This window comes from Trichomycterus rosablanca, chromosome 18 (genome assembly GCF_030014385.1).
Source record: "Trichomycterus rosablanca isolate fTriRos1 chromosome 18, fTriRos1.hap1, whole genome shotgun sequence".
NCBI lineage: Eukaryota > Metazoa > Chordata > Actinopteri > Siluriformes > Trichomycteridae > Trichomycterus > Trichomycterus rosablanca.
The window spans coordinates 26,237,531-26,264,650 of NC_086005.1; the positions used below are offsets into that span (position 1 = coordinate 26,237,531).

The 27,120-nt window shown below is 42.2% G+C and overlaps 1 protein-coding gene across 3 annotated transcripts in view; it reads left to right on the top strand.

The window, feature by feature from the left end:
* Positions 1 to 3,249: 3,249 nt before the first annotated feature.
* alcama (activated leukocyte cell adhesion molecule a) overlaps positions 3,250 to 27,120 on the top strand; it is a 103,464-nt gene continuing 79,593 nt past the window's right edge. For all 3 annotated transcript variants that reach the window (XM_063014270.1, XM_063014271.1, XM_063014272.1), the window contains exon 1: positions 3,250 to 3,493. In XM_063014270.1, coding sequence (XP_062870340.1) covers positions 3,436 to 3,493 — 58 coding nt within the window. In that variant the 5' untranslated portion in view covers positions 3,250 to 3,435. The remainder of the gene's footprint in view (positions 3,494 to 27,120) is intronic.

The following is a 27,120-nucleotide window of genomic DNA, read 5'->3' on the forward strand; positions in this document are numbered from 1 at the left end:
TAAACCACGTTAAGCTTTATTTTGAACCAGAAGTGTTTTAGGCTCTGGGAGAAGCTGATTCTGATTCTCACAATTTCTCAGAACCTCGAGCTGTAACAGAAGTTTAAAAGTGAAACAGGGAGGAAAATCCAGATAAACACAGATACACGTGGAGCTGTAACACTGGATCTGATGGTTATTCCACACTAATGCACTAATTCCGCTTCTACCTAAGATTCTAATGTTGATTCACCTGACACCATAACATTTAGAATCATCAGTCAGAGATGCAACACCAGTGGATTGTGGTCAGTGGGTCTTGTGCTCTTAACCAGCACCAATGCATGACAGGGTGACACAAACCCACACACTTACTCACGCTACATGTTATGGGGAGGTGGGAGGAAACCAGTGTACCTGGATAAACCCACAGCAGTGGGAAACACATCCAGCTTGTACACACGGTGTCCAAAAGCAATGACTTATCCAAGAAACCTTGTTGTTGTGCCACCATGCTGCACAGGTACCAGGGTTCTAATAAAATATTGGCATATGACTCACTTCCTCATTAGGACAGAAGTAGGCAACACTTACACATGATGTGGATCTCGGCATTGCTTCACAAATCAAGTCCTTTCATGTCTGTCCATCCTTTGAAGAGGAAGAAATTAAAGAAATCTGGAGATGTTCGAAAAGATAAATGATAAACTTTCCGGTGTTTGAAATCCAAAATAACTTTTTTAATCTTACAGAAACCAGAGTCATAATCTTTGAGCACAGCTACAGAGTAAAAATGTTGTATGTTAGTGTTAATATTAACAACGTACATTTGTTTATATCGACACTAACATAAGATTTCATTATTTTGTAGCCGTACTCAAAGAATGAATGATTTTATGATGAAATATATACTTTTTTTTTTTTTTTAGCAATTAGAGTATTTTACAATCAGTCCTTATGCATAGAGACGTATACATTAAATTCATTAGTCCTCACTTTCTTAACTACTTATCCAATTAGGGTCACGGGGTGGGGGTGGGGGTTGTGCTGGAGCCTATCCCAGCTTTTCAATGGGTGCAAGGCACACAGTAACACCCTGGAAGGGGCACCAGTCCATTGCAGGGCAGACACACATACACACACCCATTCACCTACAGGGCAATTTAGTGTCTCCAATTAACCTGACTGCATGTTTTTGGATTGTGGGAGGAAACCGGAGCTCCCGGAGGAAACCCACACAGACACGGGGAGAACATGCAAACGTCGCCCTTCATTAGTCCTATGATTGTTTTTATATTTATTGTTAGATGATGAATATTCCATGTTAACTAGACATGATATGCTAAGGTAAGTACTTACTTAATACTTAATATTTACTTAAAGTTAAGTAAGTTACATAAAGCCATAGTTAATATTTTTACTGTATTTTAAAACAACGGACTACTTTGATTTTAATGATGTGAAATGAAATTACTCTTACCATCATGTAAAGGTCTGAACACTAAACCTAAAAGGCTGTATCTGATTAAGTACTTTAAGTAATAATAGACAAAGTAATAATGATATTGTGTGTATATCACTAATTCCATTTAACATTTATAGTAGTTCACTTGTTTTCGGTTTGGGACACAGCCAAAATAGTTTGATGTTGTTGTTTTGAATTATTTGGCCAGCAGTGTTTCCAAAATACAGTATCCTGGTATTTTAATAGGTGTAACTCTGTAAAGAGATGAACACAGATTCATCATTTCTAGACTAGATTTCAGTGATTATTACAGACAAAATACTCCAAACTAATAAATAATTCTGATAAAAAATAAGTTTTCTATAGAAAGAGAAAAGGCTTAAAAAGAACAAAAGCATTTCCTGAGAGCTCAGTGTTCATCAGTACACAGTTAGTAAAACTGTTTATAATTAAGGCTCTTGAGTGTTTTTGCTGCTCGGTCTGAAGTGGACATCCAGGGTCACACCCAAAGCAAAATATAAAGAATAAAAGAGCTCAAGAGAGTTTAAAAGAGCTCAAGTGTGACGACAAAACAACTGCTCAGATTTCTAGATGCTGACATCTCTGTTCATATATCCACTGAGGAGAACATTACACAAGCGTGGGTTAATGAGAGGGCATCGTGCAGTAAACGACTGCTTTTCAAAAACATTCAGGCTTTCTTTAGCTTTATAAAAGCCTGTTCGGTTGGGACAGTGTGGAACATTTTAGAAAACCCTGCACACACATAGCAAAAGAAACCACTGTACTTTGTAATCGATTCAGTCATACGAGCCTTACTTATATGGGCACAGGGAAGTTAGCTAGCAGTTGTGTATTATGATAATCTGTAACCAAAAAATTACATTAATGAACTTTTCACACCGGGTGGCACGGTGGCTCGGTGGGTAGCACTGTCGCCTCACAGCAAGAAGGTCCTGGGTTCGATCCCCAGGCGGGGTGGTCCGGGTCCTTTCTGTGTGGAGTTTGCATGTTCTCCCCGTGTCTGCGTGGGTTTCCTCCGGGATCTCCGGTTTCCTCCCACAGTCCAAAAACATGCAGCCAGGGTAATTGGAGACACTGAATTGCCCCATAGGTGAATGGGTGTGTGTATGTGTTTGTGTGTATGTGTTTGTGTCTGCCCTGTGAGGCCCCGTCCAGGGTATTACTGTGTGCCTTGCACCCATTGAAAAGCTGGGATAGGCTCCAGCCTGATTGGATAAGTGGTTAAGGCAGTGAGTGAGTGAAGTTGCTGTATGTATATTTTTGATCCAGACGATTAATAAGCTGTTCAGCCAAAAGTATATGAATTCCAAACCTAGGACATTGCAGCTCTAACAGTCTCCACTCCTCTGTATAGAAGGCAATTTGAGTTAAGTTAATTAAGCATTTGTGAGTTTAGGCACTGATGTCGAACAGATGGCTCCCAGTTGACGTTACTGTTTATTCCAAATAGGGGGTTTTGTGTAGGCACTGGAGTTCCTCTATGCCAAACTTGTCAAAACATGTATTTTGGACCCTTAGATGCTTGTGTTCCAATCATACAGATGAAACAAATATTACAAATTTGTATGATTATAAGTAAATAAAAGAAATAAAAACAAATCTTAATGTTTATTAGAAATAATGTTAATATTTTGAATAAAATTTACAAAAATAGAATAAAAATGAATTATGTGGGCGGGGCGGTGGGAGTGAAAGTGGGCGGAGCCAACGCTTCAATCCTCGCTCTAAAGTGCAGTCCGCTGTAAGGCGCTCTCATAATACACTTCACCTGCGCGGAGTGTGTGTGTGTGTGTATCGCGTACTGATCATATTACTGAGTCCTAAAACAACCTGAAGTGACCTGTACACTGGAAAACACGAGAAGCTTCTCGCATCGCGACAACTACTTTCGGTTTGTTATTTCACACTCTCGGACATCGGGCTGTACAGAGCAGGTGATTGTGAACGCTGCACCGGGGTTTGGAAGGATGGGTTCACTCGGCGTTCTGCTCGGTGCCTTCCTCACTGCTGCGATTATTCCCACAGGTAGGCTGGGTCATGTTTACAATACGCGTTTTGACTTGAAAAGAATAGATTTACCCCAGTTTTAAGGAATCTCTGTAATGGAATGTGTGTATTTTTGTTTATTAGTTTATATAAAAATATATCAACAAGTGTTCTTGATCGTACATACTGGGAGTTCTCCAGGTTCTTATCTCGTTTTGTGAATTAGGGCATATTGAAATTATATTAAAATTCCAGTGGTTGAAAGAGACAGGAACATTCATGTAGTAATGTAATCTATATATATCTATATATCTATAAGTAATGTAGTAATGTAGTAATGTAATCTATATATATATATATATATATATATATATATTTATATATATATATATATATATATATATAAGTAATGTAGTAATGTAATCTATATATATATATATATATATATATATATATATATATATATATATATATATATATATATATATATATATATATATATATATAGTAATGTAGTAATGTAGTAATGTAATCTATGAACGCATAGGCTGAAAATCCCTGAAGGTAAATTTGAAGGGTTTTTTTTCGGGGCTGATCTCAAACACCTCGGTACTTCCCATATTGGCGCACTAAGAATGAGCCATAAACAAACATGTTATGTTATTATAGATTGTCCATATATATCTGCATCATATAGTGTTTTATATGGGATTTAATCATAAAGTCAGAGTGCGAGTTATACAGTGACAATTGGGGGTCAGCTTTATATGTTAGTGTAACTAACGACCCCCTGAAGTGTGGGGGTCCAAGTGTATATTAGGAGGGTCAGACACCCCCCGCCCCCCCCCCCCCCCCCCCGTAATTCTGACCATGGATAGTATGCAGAGCTTATAGTACCCACGAAAGACAATAAACCGGTTTAAATTGCACACATAATGTCTATAACTGCACCTTTTAAGCTTACCCCTCCTTAGTTTTTGTTTTGTGTCAGATGTCTTATATTCTATTCTATTCTTATTCTTATTCCTTGTACTATATTGTCGTGTCGGTGTGATGATTGTGATAATTGTGAATTGCTCCTGTAACACCGCAATTTCCCTTCAGGGATCAACACAGTAATCAATCAATCAATCAATCATGTACTCAGTATGTGAAGCTATTAGACACGTATGCTCAGAGAAACCTCTGAGTGTGGATCATGTGTTGTGGGTTTCTGTTGTGCATGCTGTATTGTGATCTAATGCTGTGTAATGTTTGGGGACTTTTTTACGCGTGTGACGATTAATCGAGGCGCGTCAGGTGACTTTGCGGTGTTTCCCCAGGCTCCGAATTTTACTTTCGGTTCTCGGTTCTCTGTCACCAGCTCGCAGGGGTGGAGTTCAGCGTGTGAATGAGCCAGAGAGTCGAATTGTGGTTTGATTGTTTGGTTTAGCTTCAGGGTTACAGTGACGTATCAGTGTTGAGTACAAACACCTCACACTGGTAACCAGTCAAATGTAAAATAAAGACCAGTATGCACTGGCTGTATGGACGTAGTTACACTAGGGCTGGGCATTATGACCGAAAATGTGTATCATGGTATTTTTTAAGCTTCTGACAGTTTCACGGTATATCCAGTATGGGGTTTTTCGTATGACTGGGACTTTTTATATGTCTGTGGCTGATTCTACTGTCATAGTACATAGAATATAAAGCATTTTTATTTCACCATGTATATAATCAAGGTTTTGAGGACTATAAGCTTTGCTTCCCACAAAATGACCCAATACATGATGGCATCAGTACACGTGAAACTGTTGCAATAAATACGGTTTTTATTGTTTATTTAATTTTTAAGTATTGTACAATTACCCTTAGCTCTCCCTTCAACAAATACAATGCCACTGTACAACTTGACCACAGGTCTGTTGTAGAAAAGTGGACGACTTTATATATCCAGTATATATCTATATATCCAGTAATAACATTAAAATAGGGACTGACCTAAAGTATTTATGCCCCTTAAGACGTATCTGGAATCTAGTGTTTGAATTATTGCTCTGAAAGCTTCTATCTCGACGGTCTATAGAGGAATCGTTTCCTTGTATACAGTGTATCACAGAAGTGAGTACACCCCTCACATTTCTGCAGATATTTAAGTATATCTTTTCATGGGACAACACTGACAAAATGACACTTTGACACAATGAAAAGTAGTCTGTGTGCAGCTTATATAACAGTGTAAATTTATTCTTCCCTCAAAATAACTCAATATACAGCCATTAATGTCTAAACCACCGGCAACAAAAGTGAGTACACCCCTAAGAGACTACACCCCTAAATGTCCAAATTGAGCACTGCTTGTCATTTTCCCTCCAAAATGTCATGTGATTTGTTAGTGTTACTAGGTCTCAGGTGTGCATAGGGAGCAGGTGTGTTCAATTTAGTAGTACAGCTCTCACACTCTCTCATACTGGTCACTGAAAGTTCCAACATGGCACCTCATGGCAAAGAACTCTCTGAGGATCTTAAAAGACGAATTGTTGCGCTACATGAAGATGGCCAAGGCTTCAAGAAGATTGCCAACACCCTGAAACTGAGCTGCAGCACAGTGGCCAAGATCATCCAGCGTTTTAAAAGAGCAGGGTCCACTCAGAACAGACCTCGCGTTGGTCGTCCAAAGAAGCTGAGTGCACGTGCTCAGCGTCACATCCAACTGCTGTCTTTGAAAGATAGGCGCAGGAGTGCTGTCAGCATTGCTGCAGAGATTGAAAAGGTGGGGGGTCAGCCTGTCAGTGCTCAGACCATACGCCGCACACTACATCAAATTGGTCTGCATGGCTGTCACCCCAGAAGGAAGCCTCTTCTGAAGTCTCTACACAAGAAAGCCCTCAAACAGTTTGCTGAAGACATGTCAACAAAGGACATGGATTACTGGAACCATGTCCTATGGTCTGATGAGACCAAGATTAATTTGTTTGGTTCAGATGGTCTCAAGCATGTGTGGCGGCAATCAGGTGAGGAGTACAAAGATAAGTGTGTCATGCCTACAGTCAAGCATGGTGGTGGGAATGCCATGGTCTGGGGCTGCATGAGTGCAGCAGGTGTTGGGGAGTTACATTTCATTGAGGGACACATGAACTCCAATATGTACTGTGAAATACTGAAGCAGAGCATGATCCCCTCCCTCCGGAATCTGGGTCGCAGGGCAGTGTTCCAGCATGATAATGACCCCAAACACACCTCTAAGACGACCACTGCTTTATTGAAGAGGCTGAGGGTAAAGGTGATGGACTGGCCAAGCATGTCTCCAGACCTAAACCCAATAGAACATCTTTGGGGCATCCTCAAGCGGAAGGTGGAGGAGCGCAAAGTCTCGAATATCCGCCAGCTCCGTGATGTCATCATGGAGGAGTGGAAAAGCATTCCAGTGGCAACCTGTGAAGCTCTGGTAAACTCCATGCCCAGGAGAGTTAAGGCAGTTCTGGGAAATAATGGTGGCCACACAAAATATTGACACTTCAGCAACTTTCACTAAGGGGTGTACTCACTTTTGTTGCCGGTGGTTTAGACATTAATGGCTGTATATTGAGTTATTTTGAGGGAAGAATAAATTTACACTGTTATATAAGCTGCACACAGACTACTTTTCATTGTGTCAAAGTGTCATTTTGTCAGTGTTGTCCCATGAAAAGATATACTTAAATATCTGCAGAAATGTGAGGGGTGTACTCACTTTTGTGATACACTGTATGTGGATTGTTACTGTGCTTGACAAACACAAATATAAAGTATTTTAGTCTGTTCTACACTGTCGACAGGTTCCTCCGGTGCATATTTGGTCTTCCTCTCTTCATCCTCCATCTGTTTTTGTTTATTTTTTGTTTATTAACTGTGCTAGGGTATCCATATGGTGTGACGGTATGCCCTTAGCTCTCCCATTAACAAGTAAAAAAGTAAACGTTAAAAAGTAAACGTTGCAAACGCCACTGTACAGGTTGACCACAGGTCTGTTGTAGAAAGTGGACGACTTTATATATCTATATATCCAGTTCGCTTATGACGTTGGAATAGCGACTGACCTGAAGTATTTTTGCCCTTTAAGACGTACCTGGAATCCAGTGTTTGAATTATTGCTCTGAAAGCTTCTCTCTCGACTGTCTGTAGAGGAATCGTGTCCTTGCATATGTGGATTGTTACTGCGCTTGACAAACCGGTCTTCCTCTCTTCATCCTCCATCTGTTTTTGTTTATTTTTTCCACCATATCGAGGAACCCTCTCTCATCTGTTAATACTGTCATGCTAACGCTACCCGGCTAACTCGTGAGCTGTATCTAATCTGCACGGCGCTTCATAGCGCTTTTAGCGATGAACAATATCATATGATCTGCGGCCTATTTAAATTAACAGATGTTGTATTAACTGTGCTACGGTATCCATATGGTATGAGGAATCAAAGACGGTATACCGAATGCACCGTCATATCGCCCAGCACTAGCTATGGTTAGCGGTTATGCACACAGTTTGAAAGGTCTCTCTTTACCTAGACTCAGATCCGAGCCTGTCATTAATGTGGATCATCTATTTATAAAGACTAATTTTACCCTGTACTGGGCACCAATCCATCTCAGGGCCACACACTCACACATTCACTTTATGGCCAATTTAGAGCAGCCAATTTTCCTACTGTGTGTTAATGGGAGGTGAGAGGAAAGTGAGGGGTACTTGCCAAATATGTAGAACTCTTTACAGACAAGGATCGACCCTAAGTCTGCTCAAACTGCACCTCTGCACCACTATGCTGCTCCTGGTGGGTGATATGGACTAAATTAGCATCACTGTATGTTATTACCACGTTAACAAAATGTACTGAACCGTTAATCACATAAAATGAGCATGCTTGATAGCTGATACTTCATTGTTTCTTCTTCATCACATATCAGACTTAGCACAGTTTTACCTCGGATGCCCTTAATTTACCATCTATCTGGGCTTGGGACCTGCACTGAGAGCGCACTGACAAATGCCCTCCCAATGTCTAGACTGTTTTGACCCCCTTTCCTCCAGACATTAGCCATTCATGTCCATAGCACCACTAATAATTGAACCCTTGACCCCCAGATGTCATGAGTAGTGGGCTAGTGTACATTACCACTGCCCCACCAGAGCACCAGCGCATTATACTGTACTTAATATTTTAATGTAATCTATTTTACCAGCAAGCATTTCAATGCAAGTGATTCATGAACACATAAGTAGGGAGGTTCAGGTTGTAAGAGCATTGTAAGACCCATGTAAGAGAGATCTATCTAAATAATGCATCACTTGGATAAAACGTGGACTACTTGTGCATCTGGGGGAGTGATTGCTTCACTGCATTAAGCTTCCCGAGGACTTGAGTTCAATCCTAGCCTCTGGTCACTGACTGTGGGGTTTGGTTTTCCTCTTGTTTTCTTTTGTCTCGGTGGGTTTCCTCTGAGCATTTCATGGATGGATTTCTTCCATCTCCCAGCGGTCAGTCTGAACTGGACATGTTTCTACCGTGTTTCCGGGCAGCTTCAGACCCAAACAACCCTGAGAAAGATGAGGTGGATTATGAAAATAAAGGGCAAATAAATCAGTTGAATGATAATAGGAAGACGTTTACTCCTAACCCTGGAGTGTTACCTGTGGTAGTCCCAGAACTGCTTGATTAGGATTAATTTTGATGCCGGAATATAAGCTGCTCTGTTTGTGAAGGAGACATTTGCTGCTCTTTTGGTGATATGGATGGATGATTTGGGGGAATTTGGGTGGTGTCTGGTGCACTCTTACATCCCAAACATGCTTAAATCTTATCTGATAAGCAACCAGACTGTGAAAGACAAACCTGGTCTGATTATAAATCTGCTTTTCTTGTCTAAAGGTCTGTTCTTTTGTCTTGTTAGCGGTTAGAAATGTTTTAGTCTACATTTTACATTTTCATTTACATTTTCAGCATTTAGCAGACGCTCTTATCCAGAGCGACTTACAGAAGTGCTTCCAAAGTGAACATTTCATTTCTCAAGTTTATGTAAACAACAGTCGAAGAACACAAATCTGCAAAAACCTGTTAGAAGTGTTTTTTTTTTTTTTTTTTTTTTTTTTTTTGGAAATGGAAAAGGATGGAACAAGATGTTAGTAAATAAGTACAAGTCAGCTTAAGTGCTTAGTAAAGAGGTGGGTTTTTAATCACTTTTTAAAGACAGCAAGAGACTCAGATGTTCGGACAGACAGAGGAAGTTCATTCCACCACTTGGGCGCTAGAACAGAGAAGAGCCTTGATGCTTGTCTTCCTTTAGTCCTGGATGGAGGCTCAAGTCGAGCGAGACTGGTGGCTCGGAGGTTGCGTGGTACAGAGCGGGGTTTGATTGGACCACGAAGGTAGCTTGGGGCTGGTCCATTTTTCATCAAGCCTTTCATCAAGTTTCTACATTTTTCATGACGTTTGGTACCTTTAAACTAAATATTTGTTTATCTTTGGTTGTTTTTATTTCGTAAAACATGGTATTAAATACATTTATCCCAGTCAGTGGGTTCTTTCTCGATTTTTTTGAGACGTAAGTGAATGAAGTGTCATTGTTTCGGTTCCCTTTTTTATCTACGCAAAAAGGATATTGATGTCACTCCGAATGGCATTTGACCGCTGAAGGCATAAATATTCACACCAAAAAGGAATTGAAAGTGCAGCGGGGGTAAAAAATAGACGTGCGATGTGAGTGTGCATTTAGGAGGAAAAAAGTCCATTAGTTTTCCTGCGCTGGTATGGATCTCTCAGCAGAAAGCCTGGCTGTCCTGCGTCTGCATGAATCATTCATCATTATTTATTGACAGGCGTGAAAAGCCTCCGATTATGAACTCCAGAGACAAATCATACAATAAAACACATATGCTGTCTTATTTGCCTTGTCATTTATAAGAATAGAATTTATTTTAATGTACTGTTTGTGTCAGTATGGTGCACTAATGGCCTGTTTCTGTTTCCAATGCATCATTTCACACTTCATTTGCTCTAAACATCATAAAAAAAAAAAAATCAGCCAGTCGTTGGGTGTCACATGGTAATACTCCTCAGTTAAGAGTCTTAAAGTGACAAAATACCAGCAACTGTTTTAAAAATATGACTCTGAAGATCGTTAAATAGCCTTTCATCATCTTTATGACAAGTAGGTAAGGACCATAAATCTTAAACTTGCTCTTTACTCTTCGAGGCAAATTAAAAGAATTCGATGTTTTTGCTTCAGTGCTTTTAATGCTCGCTAGTTATGCAAAGAACCCGCTCAGTCATAACCTCATTCTGTTAGAAATTAGAACTTATAATTCCTGTTTTATCTACGATGTCAAGGACCCACTCTTAAAAGGCCGCTATCTCCCATTGGCCCCAGGTTTCACCTCCGTGTCCTTGCCTTTCCCAGCTTCCATTTGTTTAAAGGCCAGTGTTTTAGAAGTGCTGTCAGAAAGAGAAGATCGATCTCCTCGACGCAGGCAGACATTATTTTTGGTCGGAGCACAGCAGGATTAAGAGTGCCACTAAGAGTGCCGGCGTTCAAAGCCAGGAGCTTGAACATTCAATTAAATTCTCTTACACAGAAGCCGGAGCCCTCTCGTCACCGGCGCGCGGATTAAAAAGCTGTCGGGCGCTGCCTATCTCGTCTTCGGGCCTCGCTTTAATTTGCTCAATTGTAAACAGCATGACTAATCTGCATGTTAACTGGGAGTGCTGTTTGCGTGACGTCTTCCAGTGTTTTTTTTGTTTTTTTTTAAAGACAATGCTTAGCGACGACGATTATGAGTCATGGTTTCAAGCTAATTTTAGCATCGTGGATGGAAGGGTGCGAGATTCTGAGCCAAATTTTTGTCCATTGTATTTAAATGATGTTGACTCACGGACTGAAAGTTTTATAGTTCAACAAAGGATCATTGTTTTTTTTTAATTCCTCTATTGAACTCAGGGTTTATCTAGCATTGGTCAGGTTTAGGTGAGCTGCCTTTCGATTTTCAGCATTGAGACTATTTTTGTCATGTGACTCATGTAACGTTCAGCCTTAGAGCTTTTCAACTCTAAATGTCAATTATATTGAAACAAAAAAAGAAAGTGAATTATTTTAATGGAATATCATTTGAAATTGAGTTCTGTTTGAGTTTAAGTGCTGATTTTAGGTCCCTGTGGTGGGATGCAATGCATTTATAAAACAGTGCAGTATTTGTTCAACTTTCTTAAAGACATTTCTATTTTTTTAATACGTGTAAACACTTTTATATCTTCATATTCTTGAAAGCTGCTGGAATGTTGCAAATTTTCTCCTGTCTGATAATACAAGGCTAACTTATCTTATCTTATATTAGAATGAACAGAATAGAATGCATTTATCTGTCATGTGTGTATATATACACTGATCAGCCATAACATTATATCCACTTACCATATAGGAGCACTTTGTAGTTCTACAATTACTGACTGTAGTCCATCAGTTTCGCTACATACCTTTTTAACCTGCTTTTACCCTGTTCTTCAATGGTCAGGACCCCCACAGGACCACCACAGAGCAGGTATTATTTGGGTGGTGGATCATTCTCAGCACTGCAGTGACACTGACATGGTGGTGGTGTGTTAGTGTGTGTTGTGCTGGTATGAGTGGATCAGATACAGCAGCGCTGCTGGAGTTTTTAAACACCTCACTGTCCCTGCTGGACTGAGAACAGTCCACCAACCAAAAAATATCCAGCCAACAGCGCCCCGTGGGCAGCGTCCTGTGACCACTGATGAAGGTCTTGAAGATGACCGACTCAAACAGCAGCAATAGATGAGCGATCGTCTCTGACTTTACATCTACATGGTGGACCAACTAGGTAGGAGTGTCTAATAGAGTGGACAGTGAGTGGACACCGTGTTTAAAAACTCCAGCAGTGCTGCTGTGTCTGATCCACTCATACCAGCACAACACACACTAACACACCACCACCATGTCAGTGTCACTGCAGTGCTGAGAATGATCCACCACCCAAATAATACCTGCTCTGTGGTGGTCCTGTGGGGGTCCTGACCATTGAAGAACAGGGTAAAAACAAGCTAAAAAAAATATGCAGAGAAAAAGATGGACTACAGTCAGTAATTGTAGAACTACAAAGTGCTTCTATATGGTAAGTGGAGCTGATAAAATGGACAGTGAGTGTAGAAACAAGGAGGTGGTCTACACACAGACCGTGTTTCGTGGCCGGCTGTTTCCTGAAATGAGGGGATGTCAATAAACCCCAAATGACCGCCCCTTCACCAGTCAGAAAATTGCATAGAGTGAAAAAACGCTCACACAGAAATTCCATTTCTGATGGAGAAAACGGTCAGCAAAAATTCCCTGTTGACTTGAACAAGTGTTCATTTGCATAATATGAGCGCTGAATCATTTATCACACCGTATTGACAGGTACAGTACAAACCGCCTCAGATTACTGTCAGGTCCAGTGAGAAATTACAGAGGGAAATATACATTGAAAAAGCTCTTTAATTGTGATTTGCATATTCATTTTCTTGTAGCGTGAGGATAGAACTACTGAGGGAGAACCGCTCGCTGCTCTGGGGCTTTGCAGCGCCTGCAATATCTGATTACAGAAACAGACCCAATTTCAAGGAATGAAATAATCCTAGATATTCCTGGTTGAAGTAATCTTGAAGTGAACCACATGCGTTCACTAAGTAAGTCCATCCATTATTGCATAACTTATTCATGCGTCAGCTGCAGACCTCAGCACCCTCAGTACCCTCAGCTCCTCTACGTCGGACAGACGAGGCGTCTCCCTTCTCCAAAACCATCACACAGATTGTCAAGCTGTCTCAATCTTGTCCCTCTTTCATCTGCTAATGGATTAACCCAAGTCTCAGGGGTGACCTTTGGTCTTGTGGAGGGTGGGTTGGATTAGGCTGCTCCCCACGCCGCTGATTTAGCTCGTGAAGTCGATCCATTGTCTGTTTCACTGATTTGAAAGTGTGTTGTTTTTTTTTAGAAAAAGCACTCGATCAAAATGAGCTGACCTGCATTAAGTATACGACAGTGATAAAAACGGTAGACGCATGTGTGAGGTGCATTAGCTTGATTGTTAATTAACGGCTTGATTTAACGTAGGTCAGTTTTGGTCTGTTTACATTTACAGCCTTTACCAGACACTTTTATTTAAAGTGACTTACAATGGTGACCGTGTACAATCCAAACAATTGAGGGTTAAGCGCCTTGCTTAAGGACCCAACAGTGACAACCTGGTTGTAGTACGGCTTAAACCAGGGACCTTTCAGTTACTAGTAATGGTACTAGTACTTTAACCGCTGAGCTACCACTACAGTGTAAAGCGTGAGGTAAAGCCACACATCTGCAAGAATGAAACAGGACCCAGGTTCTATAAAAACACTAACAAATTAATAATGTGGACAAAATAACAGAAACAAAGTAACTGCGAAAGCCCCAAACATTGGCAGCATTACCCTCCGTGCCCCCTTTGCCAGCCAACACAAGAAGAAACTCACTCACTGAGCTCATTCAGCAGCTAAACCATGTTATAGATGTTTTGCAACATGGGACAACTAGCTGAGATCTAGAAAGGACTATTAGATAGGCCTCAAACTGTGGTTACATCAGTGGATAAAAGATTTATTGGTGTACAGAAACCAGTCATGGCACAGTTTTCATCAGTAAAGCTGAACGATGTCTCAGTTTGCCGACAGCTCTAAGCAATAATAATAATAATAATAATAAAAGTAATAAATCCCTTCTAAGATTCTGGCCTCGATTCAGTATTTTTAGGATCTTAAGGACTCCACACATACTGCCATAATGTTCTTGTCTTTAACACCACGCATAGTCAAGCACTCGTCACTCGTTTCAAGTTTTGGAGCACGTTCTGAGAAGCCGATCTTCATCTCCCTTATCTTTTAAAGATCTGTATTATGTCTGTCTAAAAACTGGTTTAACGTCCCACTACAGACCGTTCTGGACTTGTATGGCAGCATTCTAAGAAGGTCTAAACCTGTTCTGGAGGTAAACAGTGACTCTAGTATCTAGTGACTAGTATCTTTAGCTTCCTTATACAGAGGAACCTTGACAGCTTAAAAGGGCGAAGTAAAATCTTAAACAGCAAGGTTTTTTTCCAAGGGGTGCAAAAATATATGAAAACACAGCACCAAGGTCCACTAAAGTGCTAAACATGCACAGTTAAATGAACAACGTAAATATATATGTAAATATGTAATGTAAAACCTGTAAATAATCGTTAAAACTGGTGTACTGTACTACTGGGGAGAAATTTCACTTACCTTGTGTGGTTTTTGCCGTGATCGTATAGTGGGGACTCAGAGTTTCTGTTAATCTGAGGCTGAAGCTCTGCTGGTGGTCACTGGAGCAGCACTGGTGCATAACTAAGCACTGGAACTTGCAAACATGAAGCATAATTTACTGAGAAAGAGGCGAGAACTAAGTGAGCCTCTTGACAAAACAAAGCCTATCACTCATGTAAACAGAGAGATGTGCGCTGGCTAGTGGACGACTACAGAACGACTGGTCTTGGTACGCTTCTCATGGGAGTTTTAAACAATCAGATCAGACATTCGATTTTCCAGATTTTGTCCGTGAAATCCGTAAAATCGAGGTTCCACTGTATTAATATATTGTTGTGAAAGAGATCCACCAGATCTCATCCTCAGATTGCAGTCAGACAGATAACAGCGAGCGCTCCTGAATGGGTGAACGTTTCTTCCAGCAGTCAGCAGATGCACCGCAGGGCCACATATTGCTGTGTGTAATGTAGTTATCCATGCTGGATGGGTAATCATGCAAGACAGGAGTTGCGGGTGGCAGCTCCCTGATAAGCCTGGAATAGAAAATGCCCGCCCTGGAAGCCTGGCGTCTCGCAGAGCCTCTCGGTGGCACGGTGAAATCCATAACCTTATAAAACCTTATAAAGAAAATATAAACGTCTAGGATCATTTGGCTCGCCACCAAAGTTCCTTGGGGACCAACCTGTCGGCTGTCGAGTCGTAAAAACACGGAGGCTTAGCTGTCGAGGCGGACGACCCAAAAATCAATAGCCATCAGGAGAAATCTTCACTTCAGCCAGTAAAAAAAAAGTACCAAAAAAATCCTGTAGTCATTCTCACCCTTACACATGCCAGTCAGCTGCCACCAGGCGTGCGCTTGGTGAAGAAGTGAGGGATAAATGAGATACATTTGAGCCTGTGTAATATAATTAACGCAGGAGAGAATTCACCAGGAGTGTCATGGAGCCTGTCAGGAGATGCTGCGCGCCTCTAATCACGGCCAGACAGCCACGGCTTTCACTTTGGGTCTTTAATGAAGTGTCATTTTACCTCGTGGATGAAGGAGCCGTATGTAAGGAGCCGTAATTGGGGTTTTTCAGGCGGCTCTTGTCAATTCGCTCGTCGCTTGTACTGTATAAACACATTAGTGTGGAAGTGGATGGTCATGAATGAAGCGGGGATCGACACATTGTTCTTCGGGACGCTCTGTTCGGCTGTTTGGCTGAAGTCGGTAGATTAGCACTTAGTGTTTGTGTCTGAGGAACATTTGGTACTTTGAGGGGTTCTGGTTTGAACATGGTGTCTGCTTGTTTGTAAAAAATAAAATGTTTGGGAATATAACGGTGTTAATTTGTCTTGCTACGTCTCACAATTATTACATAATCACCTGATATTTTAGCTAACACTGATTATATGTGAACTTAATTTACACTTATTAAGCCTGTCATGATTATGTAATTAGCATACAAATTATTTCAGTTTAATTGTCTTTTGTTCTTTAACTTCTTTAAATTATATATTATAAGGCCGCTCAGGTGGCGCAGCGGTAGAACACACGCCGAACACCAGAGCTGGGATCTTGAATACATCGTATCGAGTCTCCGCTCTGCCTGCCGGCTGGGCTGAGAAACCACATGAACAACGATTGGCCTGTCGTTCAGATAGGGGTGGGATATTAAAAACCGGATAGGGACTCTCTCATAACTGATACAATTACGACCTCTGCTGGCTGATTGATGGTGCCTGCACAGAGACGGGAAAAGAGTGCTGTCAGGGTGTGTCTCTCCGTACACAGTGCTGATCCGCATTGCACTCGTCAAAGTGTAGGTGACAAGATGCATACGTCTGCTGCCCACGTGTCGGAGGGGGCGTGGGTTAGCTTCATTCTCCTCAATCAGAGCGGGGATGGGCATTAGTGGAGAGGAAGCGTGACGCAATAAGGCAGTTGGACGCGCTAAAAGGGGAGAAAATGCATAAACAAATACAGTATATATACAGTATATATATATAATATACACTATATTGCCAAAAGTATTTACTCACCCATCCAAATAATTGAATTCAGGTGTTCCAATCACTTCCATGACCACAGGTGTATACAACCAAGCACCTAGGCATGCAGACTGCTTCTACAAATATTAGTGAAAGAATGGGTCACTCTTAGGAGCTCAGTGAATTCCAGCGTGGTACCGTGATAGGATGCCACCTGTGCAACAAGTCCAGTCGTGTAATTTCCTCGCTACTAAATATTCCACAGTCGACTGTCAGTGGTATTATAACAAAGTGGAAGTGATTGGGAATGACAGCAACTCAGCCATGAAGTGTTAGGCCACGTAAAATGACAGAGCGGGGTCAGCGGATGCTGAGGAGCATAGTGCGCAGAGGTCGCCAACTTTCTGCAGAGTCAATCGCTACAGACCTCCAAACTTCATGTGGCCTTCAGATTAGCTCAAGAACAGTGCGACCCATTTTTTTGGGCTTGTTACTCACCCAAGGGTCGTGACCCAAACCCCTTCCTAACACCACTGTCTTAGAGGAATTGGCATTTTTTCCAATGTCCATTTGGGTGTTTTTCAGCTTTTTGGTTTCCTTGACCTCCCCAAAACCCCTTCCAGTGTCACTTCAGTATATTTAATGGTCTAAAGTTGTATGGTGGCACCAATCCATTGTGGATCAGCCAATCTATCTGTAAAAAAGAAATGGGTGTAGAACCTCAATGCGGTCATAGTCAATCATGTCTGTGTACCAGCCACCTGATAGCACCCGGATGTTGTATTGATTGGCTAGTGTTTTACACCGCTGCACCACCCAAGCAAGATAAATAATAAGTAATCTAGGCTCAATTTATTTGTAGTATTGGGGACATAAAAGCACATCAGACTCTCTCTAACTCTCTCGAAAAACGGTGTTTTTTGTTGTTTTGCAGAAAAGTTTGTAAGTTTTGTTTAGGACAGTTTTGTTTATAAACGTATGGAAACCACTTTTGACTCAGTTTACAACCGCCATACACTGCTACAATTGAGAAAACAATCAGAAACCAACCTCCAAGATGATCTGCGGCGTACTCTGCATGAACTCTGCCTACTTCGCGAACCAGGCCTGCAGTCCTCGGAGTTACCTGAAGCAGGTGACCGGGGGAGGGGGCGCCGCAAGCGGTGCTCGAGGAAGCAGAAGCGTGGAAAGCGAGCCGGGGTCCGTGCTAGGCTAAAAGCTAACCCAAGCCGGCCGGCTCTACCATCGTTATTCCTCGCAAATGCATGCTCTCTGGAGAATAAACTGGACTGTATCAGACTTCAGCGAACTACCCAATGTGAGTACAGAGACTGTTGTGTTTTAATTTTCACTGAAACATGGCTTAGCGACAACATTCCAGACAGTGCCATTCAGCTAGACGGGCTAGCATCGTATCGCGCCGATAGAAATGCAGCTCAGTCCGGTAAAACACGAGGAGGAGGCGTTTGTGTTTACATTAACACCGAATGGTGCAAGGACTCTGTGCTTGTTGTGGCGTACTGTTCTCCGATGGTGGAATTTGCTATTGTTAGATGCAGACCTTTTTATTTACCACGGGAATTCACCAGTGTGCTTATTGTCGCGGTGTATCTCCCACCCAGCGCGAACGCGAAGGAAGCATTAAGCGAACTCTACAGAGCCATCAGCGAACTACAGACCATTCATCCAGACGGACTGTTTATTATCGCTGGGGATTTTAATCATGCAAATCTCAAGTCTGTTCTCCCTAAATTCCATCGGCATGTGGACTTTGCTACGAGAGGAGCGAACACGCTGGATAATGTTTACACTAACATTGCCGGTGCGTACCGGGCGGAGCCCCGCCCCCACCTCGGATACTCAGACCACATCTCTGTAATGCTAATTCCAGCATACAGAGCACTCGTCAGGCGCTCCAGACCTGTACAGAAACAGGTGAAAACCTGGCCAGAAGGATCCATCTCTGCTCTTCAGGACTGTTTTGAGTGCACTGACTGGGACATGTTTAGGGAGGCTGCAACATACGGCGATTACACTGATCTAGAGGAGTACACGACTTCAGTGACCTGCTACATCAGCAAATGCATTGAGGACGTCACTACCACTAGAACCATCACTTCCAGACCCAACCAGAAGCCGTGGATGACTCCAGAGGTGCGTGCACTGCTGAGGGCCCGAGACTCCGCTTTTAAAGCAGGTGACCAGCCGGCTCTGAGAACAGCGAGAGCCAGACTGTCCCGGGCGATCCGAGAAGCAAAGCGCGCACACGGCCAGAACATCCACAGCCACTTCCAGAACAGCGGTGACACACGGCGCTTGTGGCAGGGCATCCAGGCCATCACCAACTACAGGACGACTCCACCCGTCTGTGACAGTGATGCCTCCCTTCCAGATGCGCTGAATGACTTCTACGCTCGGTTCGAGGCGCAGAACAACATGTTGGCGAGGAAGACGATCCCACCTTGTGACGACCAGGTGCTTCGTCTCTCCACAGCGGACGTGAGGAGAACTCTGCACAGAGTCAACCCACGGAAGGCTTCTGGACCAGACAACATTCCTGGCCGAGTGCTCAAAGGATGTGCAGACCAGCTGGCAGATGTATTCACTGACATCTTCAACATCTCCCTGAGCAGCGCCATCGTTCCAACGTGCCTCAAGACGACCACCATCGTACCCGTGCCAAAGAAGTCATCTGTGTCATGCTTCAATGACTATCGTCCCGTAGCACTCACGCCTATCATCACGAAGTGCTTCGAGAAACTAGTCATGAGGCATATTAAGACACTACTGCCTCCCACCATGGACCCACTGCAGTTTGCGTACCGTCCTAACCGCTCAACGGACGACGCCATATCCACTACACTTCACCTGGCTTCTACACACCTGGACAGAAAGAACACTTACGTCAGGATGCTGTTTATAGACTTTAGCTCAGCATTCAACACCATCATTCCTCAGCATCTAATTGGAAAGCTGAGCACGCTGGGCCTGAACACCTCTCTCTGCAACTGGATCCTGGACTTCTTGACTGAGAGACCTCAGTCCGTCCGGATCGGTAAGACCACCTCCAGCACCACCACACTGAGCACCGGCGCTCCCCAAGGCTGTGTGCTCAGTCCACTGCTGTTTACTCTGCTTACGCACGACTGTACAGCGATGCACAGCACGAATTCCATCGTTAAGTTTGCAGACGACACAACTGTGGTGGGACTCATCAGCAACAACGATGAGTCAGCGTACAGAGAGGAGGTACAACATCTAACGGACTGGTGCCAAGTCAACAACCTGTCTCTGAATGTGGATAAAACCAAAGAGATGGTCATTGACTTTAGAAAGACACTAAGGGACCACTCCCCACTGCACATCGACGGCTCATCTGTTGAGATCGTCAAGAGCACCAAATTTCTCGGTGTTCATCTGGAGGAGAATCTCACCTGGACCCTTAACACCAGTTCCATCACCAAGAAAGCCCAGCAGCGTCTCTACTTTTTGAGAAGACTGAGGAAAGCTCATCTGCCACCCCCCATTCTCACCACGTTCTACAGAGGAACAATCGAGAGCATCCTGAGCGGCTGCATCACTGTCTGGTTCGGAAATTGTACTGCGTCGGACCGTAAGACTCTCCAGCGAGTAGTGAGGACAGCTGAAAAGATCATCGGGGTCGCTCTTCCATCTCTCACGGACATTTTTAACACCCGCTGCATCCGCAAAGCTCTCAGCATTGTGGACGATCCAACGCATCCATCACATGGACTTTTTACTCTGCTCCCGTCTGGGAGACGATACCGCAGCATCCGGACTAACACAACCAGACTGTGTAACAGTTTTATCCCTCAAGCAATCAGACTCCTAAACTCAGTACTGTAACAATTTCCTCCGGACATTTTCTGCTGCCACACACTGAACTGTATTGACTGTTACTTGCATTTTTGACTATGTTACTTGTATTTTTGACTATGTTACTTGCATTTTTGCACACCTCCTGGAAATGCACAATAATTTCTGCACCTTACTTGTATTTTGCACCATATTTACTTTTTAGGCACCTTATCTGCATTGCCAATTTTACGCTGCTAATGTACATGTCACTACCTCAGGAACCATTGTACCATCTATTCACCATCATGTACTAACACTTGTCTTTAGTCCTGTGTTCTAATTACTTGTTTAGATTAGGGATAATAAGGAATATCTTTTGTAGTTATTTATTATAGGATTTTTTGTATTATTGTTGTATTTGCACTGTTTTGTATTGTCTTGCACTTTTTGTACCGTGTTACACCGTGATCCTAGAGGAACGCTGTTTCGTTTCAATATGTACTTGTATGTAGCTGAAATGACAATAAAACCTCTCTGACTCTGACTGACTGACTCTGAACAATCAGGCTTTTTTTGTACTTTGTATAACTACATTTTAAATTCCATTGATGTATGTGTTTGTACATGAATAATAGCCTGTCAGTGCTGTTCTCCTCCAACCACCCCCAGACAGCAAAGGCTTTTACTCTGGTACTTTAATGAAGTGTCATTTCACCTCGCTCCTGAAGACGTGTGTGTGTGTGTGTGTGTGTGTGTGTGAGGAGCCAGAACTAGATTTTTCCTCTGATATTCCAGACTAGACTCTTTCCTAATGTACAATTATTGACGCCGAGTTGATGGCCAGGTCAGCAGATGAGCATCGATTGTCCAATTATGTTCACAACATATTTCTTTAGGATGCACTTCCTGGCCTTGTCATGGATGCAGCACGTTTGGTGCTCCGGCTCTTTTAAGTAGCAATTATCTGGTTGGTGGAGCTTTATTTATAAGTTTGTTTACTGGCATTGGTTTATAAATCATCCAGCATATGGGCCATTTTATCGATCGTCTGGAAGATAATACGGCTAATTGAAGGCTGCGCGTGCATCGTTTTCAGTGCCACACTGGTTTATAATATCTAGACTGCATAGATTTAATGACCGTCACAGTCGTTCCCCCGATTCGCCTTTATTACTGTTTAATATTCGTTTAAGTATCTAAATCAGTCAGAACGGAAAAGGTCAGAGATCGCGGCGAAAGATTTTCTCCACCTTCTGCTACCTTTTAAATCCAATCCTGTCAAATATCCATCTAAAGCACAGAGCACATCAATTCAGTCAGACGTTCGATGTGGGACAGGCTTTCTGAGCAGCCGTGGAAGCCACTGATAACCGGATTTGCTGTTCGGAGGCTGTTGCTTTGATGTGCAGATTACAATTCCTCATGAAGGCCTACCTGCCTTCTCATTCTATAAGTGACACTTTGTACCCCAGAAAAGAAAAAAAAGTTTTAGATTCAGCCTCTGGCATCTTCTCTTTCTTTCATGTTATGGTAATCCGAGACATTTCCGTACATTTAAAATATATAGGAGTAAAATATTCCAGGAAAATTAACTTCAGAGCCCTCTTAGATTTAGAGCTTTGGGATTTCTTTAAGAACTTAAATAGAATCCTGGATTTATAGTAAGTAGGGGCGGCACAGTGGATCCTGGGTTCGATCCCCAAGGTCTGGGTCCATCGCAGGGCAGACACACACACACACACACACACCTACGGGGCAATTCAGTATCTCCAATCAACCTGACTGCATGTTATTTTTTGGACTGTGGGAGGAAGCCGGAGCTCCCGGAGGAAACCCTAGCAGACACGGGGAGAACATGCACATAGAAACGACCCGGACCACCCCGCCTGGGAATCGAACCCAGGACCTTTTTGCTGTGAGGCAACAGTGCTACCCACCGTGCCACTGTGCCGCCCAAGATGTAAACCTATAAAACTAAAATCTCATTTTCCTATGTCATTGGTTTTGGTGCAGTCAATAACAGCGTTGTTAGAGTTTATAGCATGTCTGTAATACAGTCTAATGTAAACCCTTAAACACCACTGTCACACTGATATGTCACATTTCTAATGCATTTCTATTTGCTAAATTTAGCCAGTTGTAGCCTAGTAGTCAATGTACTGGATTAGTAATCAAACGGCCACTGATTCAAGCCCCACCACTGCCAGGTTGCTGCTGTTGGACCCTTGAGCAAGGCCCTTAACCCTCAATTTCTCAGAATGTGACCATCATGGTACTGTAAGTCGCTTTGAATAAAGGCGTCTGCTAAGTGCTGAAAATGTGAATGTAAATGTAAACACATGTTCAGTTTTTCACAGATAGATGTGTATCATCATATCATCCATCCTCAGTCTGTATCACATCTCTGTATTATTAGAAGTTAGATCACACCGCTGTCAAGTGGTACTGTGGTAAAAAGTGTCATTAAAGCAGCGCTCAGTGGTTTCATTTAACTACAGTAATGCAGTGTAAACTGAAGGTCGTAGATTATGAATACAGCCATGAACGGTATGTTTAAAAACACACACAGTAACTACAAATGAGCAACAGTATATTTATATGTACTAGAGAATGTAGTAATTACAGGTGTAATATAATGTCATTATTTTAATTGTGTTTGTAAAAGATGGTACAGTGTACTAGATACTATTGATACTATATTGATAACTAAATTGTATTATATTATCTAAACAGGCATAGAGTATTTATACAGCCAACAATATTAGTTCATAAATGTCACTTGTGAGTGAAGCTAAGCATTTAAAAGCATTTATATTTGTGGTATTTAGCAGACACGTTTATCCAAAGCGACTTTTTTAATTATGACTGAATACAATTGGAGCAACTGAGTGTGAAGGGCCTTGCTCAGGGGTCCAATAGTAGCAACTCTGTGATAATGGGATTTGAACCAGCAATTTTCTGGTCCAGTTTACTAGTCCAGTATCTTAACTGCTGATCTATCACTGCCCTCACATGGGACTAAATATATCAAGCTTTATTATTTAAACTGAGTATTTATACAGCCAACAATATTAGTTCATAAAAGTCACATGTGAGTGAATTTAACCTAAACGTGACCTAAACCCATAGCAGATCACAAGCTATTAATGAATGAATAAATAAATCCATTTACATTTATGGTATTTAACAGACACGTTTATTTAAAGCAACTTTATTTGAGTAATTAAGTGTGACGGGCCTTGCTCAGGGGTCCAACAGTAGCAGCTTGGTGATACTGGGTTACTAGGCGCCCAGGTGACTCAGCGGGATATTCCGCTAGCACACCAGCGCCGAGATTCTGAACTCCTCGGTTCGAAACTTGGCGTTGCCACCGGTCAGCTGGGCGCCTTCTAGCGGGCATAATTGGCAGTGCCTGCAGCAGACACGTTTCTGCTAGGGTGGGATGACCAGACTATGTGGGTGGGGTCTTCAAACGCTGTGTACGCAGAATGCATGGGTGAAAAAGGGTTCCGCTAAGAGCTGCATGCGGGTCAGAGGGGGCGTGAGCAGCAATATACCCACCTCGACTGCAATCGGGGATCCCCCAGCAGCGGAAGACAAATTGACTATGATAAACTGGGAGAAAATGCATAAATAAAATGAGATAATGGGTTACTTGTCCAGTATCTTAACTGCTGAGCTGTCACTGCCCTAAGTGAGTTCATTGTTCAGTTTGTGTTGATGCGGGTTAGAAACTGACCAGGCCGGATCGGTGACAATGTGGGCAAGAGTTTACCAGAAGTTCAACTGAGTAAGAAACAAAATACTGTGGAAGTTCAGGTATAAATTTCCTGTTATGGTGCAGCTCCGACATCTCTGACAACGTAGATTTGTTTTTGTGAGATAAACGACAAAAGCTGACGTGACTGGTGGCTGTAATTTTAGTTTTGAGCTTCACACCGGTCGGTTGTTTTGAACGAATGTTTCTTAATAAAGCGTAAACAAAATGAAGTGTGGAGTAACTCAGTGTAGTGGGTCGAGTCTGTCATTATAACCACGATATAAGATGAAATATTAAAGGGACGCTCGACGGCGACTCGTTATTAGACTGATGAATTGTACAAGGGTAGCACTGCAGTCTGGAACACCGGGGTCTGTCCTGCACGGAACGACGGGTCGATGTCGTTTATCTGTCCCGCTTCGGCTTATCACAGCGCATAATGATAATGAAACAGGGTCAAACTGTTTCCCTCCAGTCGCTTAGCGCCGTCGGGTGTGAACTTTAAACTCTGATTTATTAGCACTTCCTTAATCAAGCTTTTCAGACACGGGTGCCTTTGTTTCAGGAAGGATTCAAATACAACTACAGATTCATTATAAAGAAAATAAAGTGACGTAAATACAAGGAACAAGGACGACTTTAGAGACTGTACGTGTTGTGAAATGTACTGGTACACCAGTCTTAAAATACGCTTCCTCTTTTGATAGGTGGTGATTGTTTTCTTTTCATCCTGAAAGAGACTATTATTATTATTAGAATATAAACATGCCCTAATGTTGTTTAGGTAGTCAGCCTGAAATAAACTAGGGCTGCCACTAACGACTATTTTTCTATCGATTAATCTATAGACTATTTTATTGATTAGTTGATTAATCGAAATGATTAAATTTCCTCCAAAAAATGTAATTCAGAATTGTAGGAATGACCCTGTTACATTTAACCGTGGACTTATGTAAATAGGTGCCACTGCATTGCATTTAGTCTATTAGATAATAAAGGAAAGAGTTTTGATTTGCCACACCTGCACCCAAACAAACACCATGGACATGCCATCTACGGCACGTCAGGTGTATTTCACATTGCGTAAATGTCACAAGTTTAAGAGGAAATACAACTAGTAGATTTGTATGTCTCACTACCTTGTTGGCAACTCATGGGGAGCCATGTAGGGTCCTGACCTTAGTTGAAGACTGCTGCTTTAGGAGGACAAGTGGACCCAAATCATGCCACCCAGTGCACAACAGAGGCATCAAAAGCCTGAAGCTCCTGTGTCTGCCAACCTGCCACTTTGGTCTGATATTAAGGGCTGGGCGTGCTCAAGACTTTAAACATGACATACACTTAATTATATTTATTTAATGATTTATTCAGGGTTGCCTGTTAACCTATTATCCATTTGCAGTTTCATGGTTTAATCGTCATGACGGAGACAAAAAAAATGAGACAGTTTGCCCACAGTTTTATCTTTAAGTGTGAGTGGAGCTGGAGTTCAGTGGCAGGTTCGCTTGAACGTTCCAGAGCCAGAGTCACTTAATTAAGCTCTGCCATGGCATGTCCAATAAAAAGCAGCATAGAGGAGTCATTACGCTCTCCGTCGTTCAGCCTCTCCCCAATTATAAGAAACGGGCTTTAATTAAGGAATACACATAAATTCCGTCGCACCCTACAAGTGATCAGCTGATTCTTTCATCTATTAGAATGCCGCAGCATATCTCGCGTGTGTGTCTCGCGTTATGCTTTTGCTAGATCGTCCCGGTAATGCACCCTGTAGTCATAGTGAGAATGATTTCAGGCCGTGCCGTGGCAAAGGCGCATCCTTTCATGCGATAAATTAGGCGCAGCCCTGCATATCGTTCCAGCGTGTGAGAATGTGCGGCAGTGAGGCGAGTTTTAAATGCCTGAAAGTAAAACAGGTGTTGTGCACCAGTCCGGTCTCAAATTCGGAATTTTGTCGTGTGTATGAGATCGGAGAATTTGAGGAACGTCCAGCTCTCTGCTGATGCTTCAACAGAAATAGACATTTTAATCATTTTTGTAATTTGGAAATAATATAAGATGCTATAAATTAAAGAAATGGAATTGGAAATAAAATAGTATTCCAATACAGAAAAATAGTTTGTATTACTTTAAATATATTTCATTTTGCACTTTAAAAATATAGGACTGTAGCCTAGTGGTTAAGGTACCGGACTAGTAATCGAAAGGTTGCTGGTTCAAGCCTCACCACTGCCTTGTTGCCACTGTTGGGCTCTTGAGCAAGGCTCTTAACCTATAATAGCTTAGACAATATACTGTCACAGTACTGTAAGGCGCTTTGGATAGCAGTGTCTGCTAAATGCCAAAAATGTAAATGTAAGTAGACTCCGGGCCGACACGTATGACACTACAGTCTTGGGATTTTAATTTTTACACTATTCTTTTCATATTTGAATGGTTGGAACACACACACACACACACACACACTTCCTTTGTTATAAATTCATTATGGGTCTCCTGAAAGTATGACACATGCTTTCTCAAAGTTATACACTCTGCAGATTAATCATTGATGGAGAAGATGCTGGTGGACAGCTTTTACCTACATGGAATCAATTATTAACAGCAAAGAATCCGGCGGTCAGGAATGATGACACAGACCTGCACTTAGCTGAACAGGAATGAAGGATCTGAAGAGTTAATACACCGATCAGCCTTAACATTAAAACCACCTTGTTTCTACACTCACTGTCCATTTTATCAGCTCCACTTACCATATAGAAGCACTTTGTAGTTCCACAATTACTGACTGTAGTCCATCTG